Source organism: Calidris pugnax, unplaced genomic scaffold (assembly GCF_001431845.1).
Source record: "Calidris pugnax isolate Ruff unplaced genomic scaffold, ASM143184v1 scaffold139, whole genome shotgun sequence".
Taxonomy (NCBI): domain Eukaryota; kingdom Metazoa; phylum Chordata; class Aves; order Charadriiformes; family Scolopacidae; genus Calidris; species Calidris pugnax.
Genome location: NW_015090863.1, coordinates 409935 through 416504, shown reverse-complemented (window position 1 = coordinate 416504; position 6570 = coordinate 409935). Strand labels below are relative to the sequence as shown.

Sequence of the window (6570 nt, the reverse complement as noted above, 5' to 3'; positions counted from 1 at the left end):
ACCCCAAAGCAGGGCTGACCCCATGGGGTCAGGGCTGTTTGTGGCCCCAACACCCTGCAGCACCCCCAGCCCGGTCCCGAGGAAGCTTCCCCCCCAGTACCCCGGGTCGTTGCTCCCTGGGGATGATCTCTCACATGGGGCAGCTGGTTTGGTTGCAAAAGCAGGGGTTAGTGGCCCCTCTGGACCACGTGCCCCGAGGATGCTGGCAGGGAGCTGGGCATCCCAGCACTGAGCTCGGGGACCGCCCGGGGCTGGTGGCAGAGACAGGAGGTGGCTCAAAGCTGCCCAAGCACTTCATGGTAGTCACCAAAAAACTGCTACAGAGCTTTTCTCTTTGAGCCCGGGTTTGCAGCTGTTAAAGGAGATTGTGTAGCCCTGAGGGGCAAAAGCTGCCTCCAGGCCAGTCCATGGGGCTGTCAGAGCCCTGGGGACTGCAGCATCCCCACTGCCCAGGGCTGAGATGAGCTAAAACTGGCTGGGCAGAGCCAAGGGGAGGGAATCACAGTCCAGCAGGAGCTGTGCCCACACCATGTCTGCCACTCGCTGGGGTATGCAAGGGGCTGGGATATGTGGGACAGGGGGCACATACCCTGTGGGGCAGGTCCTTGGGGGTCCTGGGCTGGGGACCCCTATGAATTAGCCCAGGAAGATGGGGAGGGCAGTGGCTGGACCCCTCTGAGGTGCTGCAGTTGGAGGCACAAGGCATGGAGAAGGACGGTGGCAGGGCTGGGAGGGTTGTAGGCACTTCTCACAAACCTCACTCACCAAAACCTGTCTGTGGCGTGACAAGATTTCTTTCAGAGCCACACGGTCACCTGTGGCCCCTGCAGCCCCACGAGGCCCCATCACCCACAGCTGGGACAACTGCAGACTGTGGGGACCAGCCCCTTGGAGTCTCACTGCCTCTGGCGGCAATATCCTGGTGGAGGTGACACTGCATGTGGCTGTTGTGGGGCTGGGGGGCATCCAGAGGTGCCGTCGGGGGGGCTGCAGTGTGTCACCAGGGCTGGCAGCACATCTGCTGTGGGACCTCCAAGAAATGCTGAGTGCAGAAGAGAGCTGCTCTGGGCCACATTAACGCTGCGTGACTCTGCTGTGGGACCTCCAAGAAATGCTGAGTGCAGAAGAGAGCTGCTCTGGGCCACGTTAATGCTGCATGACACTTGCTGGGGTGATGAGAGGGGGTTCCTGCTCTTCTGAGGGGTGAGAGGGGGCTGTGGGTGCTGCCCAGCACCCATGGGGGCTGGTAGCCGTGTTGTCATGTGTCCCCCTCGCTGGGAAAGTCACTTTGTGGCAGCCAAAATCATCCCACAGCCCTGATGTGTGTCCCTTGGTCCTGGCAGTGAGATGCCAGAGAAGGGGTTTTGCTTCTGCCCTTAACCCTCAGCCCGTCCCTGGGGGGAGCGAGGGGGGTGCTACCCACGCTGGGCACAGCCTGGTTATGGGGACACATCCCAGTTATGGGGACACATCCCAGTTATGGGGACACATCCCAGACTGTAAGGCCCCTGCTGCCAGCCTCGGCTTTGTCCTGGTGGCATGGAGGGACCTCCGTGCTGCCGTTCCTGCTGGGACACTTCTGGGACCCCAAAAGGGAGGGGGATAACAGGGAGGACCCCAACACCCGGCACCCGGCTGTGTTCAGGCTGAGGATGCTGCCCCTCTTCGTCGCCCCACCAGGACCAGACCCTGCCCTTGCCCATCCCTGGAGCCCTGGGTTGGCCATGGGACGGGGCTCCCGTGGTGTCCCCAGCCCCAGGACCATCGTGGGGTGTCTCCGTGGCAGCTCCAGCAGCGGGTGCTCCCTCTCTGGGGACGCAGACGGGCAAAGCCAGAGGTTCACCAGTTATTGGAAGGCCGGTTTTATCGCGCATGGAAAGAGCCAACTTCAGCAGTTTTGGGCAGTCCCGGCAGCGGGGCTGGGCTGTCGGAGGGATAAAGTCTCTGGCTCCAAAACTCCTGAAGCAGGGCTGGCGGGGGCTTTGTTTGCAAGGGCCAGTCTGGGTCTTGGCATGCATTCGGCTGATGCAGGCAAACTCCAAATCTCCTTGCCAACAAACCCAACAAAGCGGGCGACCCGAATGTGAAAGCTAATGAAATAACTCCCCGACTTGGTGTTTGGGGAGACAAAGGCTGCAGCCGATCAGCTGACCTCGGTTTTCATTGGGTTTTAATCCGGCATTCTCCCTTTGAATCATGCTTTAACTATTTTGTAAATAGTTTTGGCACCGTTCTTCTGCGGCTCGGTATAAATTCCACCTCTCGGCCCCAGCCCTTCACTGGCTCAAGCGGGTACTGGTGTAACTGGTAAGACTTTTCTATTTATCGCCCTCTTTTTTGCCTCCTCCCGACCCCCGGTGCCCGTGCTCCGTCCCGTGGTGCCGGGCAGAGGTGCGGAGGTGGCAAGCGGGGTGCGGGCACTCAGGGGGTGAGCCGTGGGGGACAGTCCTCTCCCTACAGCCCAAACCGGGTGGCCAGCTGAGGAGTATTACCACCTGGCCATGGCCCAGGTGTTTTTAATTGGGAATGAGCCGTTTTCACCTGGGTTGGAGCCTGCTGGGACAGGGGAGTCTCGTTGGGCTTGAGGATGAGGGTTCTTTGTAGAGGAGACCCTGCACGTGCACTTGCATGGCCAGGGCTGGTGGTAGGAGCCCTGGTGCTTCTCCCCATCACCACCAGCATGGGACAGGGGCTTCTCAGCTGTCACTTGCTGAGCAGGGACAGAAGGAAAAACCTCGGCCACGGGGGCTGGACTCCCCCAGGAAGGATCCCTGCGTTTGTGGATCCCCTCACTCTGGGCTGGAGACCCTTTGTAGGTGCCATCATGGGTGATGCCGTGCTGGCTCCGTTACTTGGGCTCCTCGTTGGCTTGAGCCTGGGGAGGTTTTCTCCACGAGCAAGTGGTGCCAAGCAGCCCTGAGCAGGAACTGGTCCCAGCACACCCCATCTGTGCCCACCCGGCCACAATCCCAAGCCCCAGCACCCCTTTCCGTGCAACTCAGCAGCAAGGACCAAGCCCTGGGTGGGCTGTGGGGTGTGGACGTGGGACATGGGATGTGGGGTGGTGAGCACAGCGCTGGGCACATCCTCGGTGGCAGATTTTAACCTTCTGAGTTTTCCTCCCAGGGCAGCAGACAACCCAACCTATGATGGCTTCCGAGCACCAAATGCCAGCCTCCAAGCAAGCCAGCTCCAAGGTCAGTGTGTGGCTTCTCCTCTGCTCTGCGGTGGGGCCAGGGCACCCCCAAGTCTCACTCAGCACCCAAATCTCATCCTCCCGGGATGTCCTGGGACCCCGGCTGGGCTGGGAGCAGCTGAGCTGCCACCACGCAGCCCCTGGCCACCACCCCTTGGTGCTCCTGGCTGGTGCTGAGCATCGCCGCTGCGGCGCTGAGCCCTTCGCAGAGGGATGGGGGGTGGGAGATGCTCGGGATTTTGCCGGCATCCCCCGGTGCAGGTGGATGGGGTGGGAACGGATCAACTTCTGATCTCCTGGCGCTGCTGCAGACGCAGCAGATCTGTCCCCTGCCGCCCCGCTGACCCATGAAATCCCTGCTGAGCTGGCGGCGCTCGGTCCCCAGGGCTGCCCTGGTGCCTCCCCCCGTGTGTGCTGGGTGTCCTGCTCCCTGTGTCCGGCCAGGATGCTCCAGCTGGAGCCACTCAGCTTTTTGAAGCCTGGTGTGAGCGCAGGCATCCCACTCCGAGCACCACCAGGGTGCTGGGCTGGCGCCACAGGGACACATAGACCCCCCAGACCTGCCCACTCAGAGGGATGGAAGCGTTAGTTCAAGCTCGTGGGTTGGTTAAAAGCCACCGGCAGGCAGGTTTTGGGGGGCAGCATGGGGTCTGGATGGCAGCAGGCGTGCTGAGCTGGTGACTGGGGACAGTGTGTGCCCCCACCTCGCAGTGAGCCCCGCTCTGAGGCCCCCACTCCCTTCCAGATTGCCATCTTCGAGCAGGAGAACTTCCAGGGCCGTTGCCATGAGCTCAGCGGTGCCTGCCCCAACCTGAAGGAAGCCGGCGTGGACAAAGTGGGCTCCATCCTCGTGCACTCTGGACCGTACGTGTGGGAAGGTCTTTGGGGAGGGGATGCTGTGGCGGTGTGGGGTGACTGGGACGTGGAGGGGGTGTCCCCACTGCTGGCACCTGCACCGTACCCTGGATTTCACGCAGCCAACGTTGCTGTGCTGCTTCCCCACCTCGTCCCGGTGGGTGCCCGGTGCCAGGGGGTGAGCAGGGGGTGACAGTGTCTCCTGGGCAGGCTGGTGTCCCCCAACCCTGCTCGGTGGAAGGGGAGCTGGAGGGGTGTGGGCATGGACATGGATCATGGTGTTACCCCCAGTTTGGTGCCTTTCTTTTGGGGTGCAGGTGGAGATGGCACCCCTTGGTGGCACCTCCTTTCCCCATCCTGATCCTTTGTGTGCTCCCAGAGAGCACAGCTCCCCAGACTGGGAGCTGTGAGAGTCAGGGAGCTCCCAAAAAGTGCCTGGGGATGCTCCGGGGTGGGTTTTCTGCCTGTGGCCAGCGGTGTGCTGCACCCAGGAACAGGAGGGCAGGAGCACAGCCCCATCAGGGATGTGTGGGTGATCCCATCCTTCTCAGAGTCCCCGGGGACCAGGGATGGGTGGCCACCACATCTGATCATCCACACTGACAACGTTGGTGCTTCTGTGGTGTGGTTGCCAGCAGAGCTGTGGGACTGGCCGTGCCGTAGGCCAGGGGCATCACTCTGCAGGCAGGGCTGCCCTCTCCCACCCTGGTGGCACCACTGCTGGCACCTCACTGGGCACCACGGGGCTCGTTTCCATTTTCCACCAGCGAGCAGAGGGGTCTGTGCTCTGTTGGGGGACACGGCCGGGGGGCTTTTGCCGGGGTGGGTGCCTGGGTGCTGCTGCTGCTGCTGCTGCCACCCCGTCTGAGGCTCGTCCCCCTGCTCTCTTCCAGCTGGGTGGGCTACGAGCAGGCAAGCTGCAAAGGGGAGCAGTTTGTGTTTGAGAAGGGGGAGTACCCCCGCTGGGACTCCTGGACCAACAGCCGGAGAAGCGACAGCATCACTTCCCTGAGACCCATCAAAGTGGTGAGAGCACCCAGACAGCCACTACCCACCCGCCAGACCAAGGTCTGCAGCCAGAAGTCTCGCCCAGCCTTCCCCCGGAGGGAGCGTGGGGGACGGGGGCAGTGGTAGGTGACCCCAGAGCAGAGGACGTCTGCTGGTAAGTCTGGCAGTGCCCACCCAGGCGCCGGCTCCCGGAGCTGGATGCGGGGATGCAGAACAACCCCCCCCCACCCTGGCATCGGTGGGGGTGGTGGCACACGGTGCCAGCCCCTCACCTCGGTTTCCCCATAGCCCTGGGCTTTGCCCCCCTCCCCCCCTTCCCTCCCAGCCCTGGGTACCGGCTGCCGCTGACGCCCCGTCTCTGCTCTCCCCGCTGCAGGACAGCCAGGAGCACAAGATCGTGCTGTACGAGAACCCCAGCTTCACCGGCAAGAAGATCGAGATCATCGACGACGACGTGCCCAGCTTCCATGCGCATGGCTACCAGGAGAAGGTCTCCTCCGTGCGGGTGCAGAGCGGCACGTGAGTACCAGGGGTGGGTGGTGGGACCTGCCTGATTTCGGAGCATCCCGCGGCGGCTGAGCATCCTCAGCCCGTGGGTGATGGTGTGTGACCCCCCCCTCTCTCCCTGTTTGCCTTGGTAGGTGGGTGGGCTACCAGTACCCTGGCTACAGGGGCTACCAGTACCTGTTTGAAAAGGGGGACTACAAGGACAGCTCAGATTTCGGCGCCCAGCACCCCCAGATCCAGTCGGTCAGGCGCATCCGGGACATGCAGTGGCACCAGCGTGGCGCCTACCACCCCACCAACTAGAGCCCCTGGCCCACGCCGGGGTGCGGGGAGCGGAGCAAGCTTTCCCCTGGCCGCCGCTGAACCCCCCCTCTGCGGCCTCGACGCCCGTCTCCCCCCCCGTGTGATGCACGCCGCTGCTGAAGCAACTGAATAAAGCTTGGAGTTTCAAAGTGCTGGCTCTGACCCTTCCATTCCTGGGGGGTATGGGAGGGGGGGTGGCACAGAGGTACCCCCCACCAAGGGGGTGACTGTCCTGACTCCGTGCTCCTGGGTGGGGAGGGGGGGGCCGTTGTTGCTACCCCAATGCTCTCAGTGCCACCCCCTCATCACCAGTGCCATGCTGGTGCTGATAGGCCACCAAACTGGAGGTGAGCTGGGGGTTCAGCAGGAGGGATGGGAGATCATAGAATCTTAGACTGGTCAAGGTTGGAAGAGACCTTTCAGAGTCATCTAGGTTGGAAAAGACCCTTGGGATCATTGAGTCCAACCATCTACCCTACCCTACAAAGTTCTCCCCTGCACCACATCCCCCAACACCACATCTAAACAACTCTTAAACTCATCCAAGGAGATGCTCACCTCCTCCACAGCCACCACCCCTGGAGGGGTCTGGTATGACCATGATGGCTGGGGGGCTCAGCCCTGTCCTGCGGGGGGCATGGCCAAGGGTGAGCAGCTCCTCCACAGCCACACAGGAGTGTCCCCAAAGCACTGTGGTGGGG

General features: G+C 62.4%; 1 protein-coding gene across 2 annotated transcripts; it reads left to right on the top strand.

The window, feature by feature from the left end:
- The first annotated feature begins 2199 nt into the window (after positions 1-2199).
- Positions 2200-6013, top strand: CRYBB2 (crystallin beta B2). 2 transcript variants are annotated; one of them, XM_014944807.1, is made up of 6 exons: positions 2200-2307; positions 3127-3197; positions 3942-4060; positions 4945-5119; positions 5436-5578; positions 5701-6013. In XM_014944807.1, exons 2-6 carry the CDS (start codon positions 3147-3149, stop codon positions 5867-5869), a joined length of 657 nt encoding a protein of 218 aa, XP_014800293.1. In that variant the 5' UTR covers positions 2200-2307; positions 3127-3146; the 3' UTR covers positions 5870-6013. The 2 variants fall into 2 exon arrangements, with proteins under 2 accessions (XP_014800293.1, XP_014800294.1); XM_014944808.1 differs by having other exon boundaries at positions 4945-5077; positions 5701-5980.
- Positions 6014-6570: the final 557 nt, after the last annotated feature.

Bases quoted from the DNA above. Each gene is read 5' to 3' on its own strand.
- CRYBB2 (XM_014944807.1), top strand. From the start codon at position 3,147: ATGATGGCTTCCGAGCACCAAATGCCAGCCTCCAAGCAAGCCAGCTCC. The intron at 3,198-3,941 runs GTCAGTGTGTGG...ACTCCCTTCCAG, and splicing joins CCAAGCAAGCCAGCTCCAAG to ATTGCCATCTTCGAGCAGGA. The intron at 5,120-5,435 runs GTCTGCAGCCAG...TCCCCGCTGCAG, and splicing joins TACCCACCCGCCAGACCAAG to GACAGCCAGGAGCACAAGAT.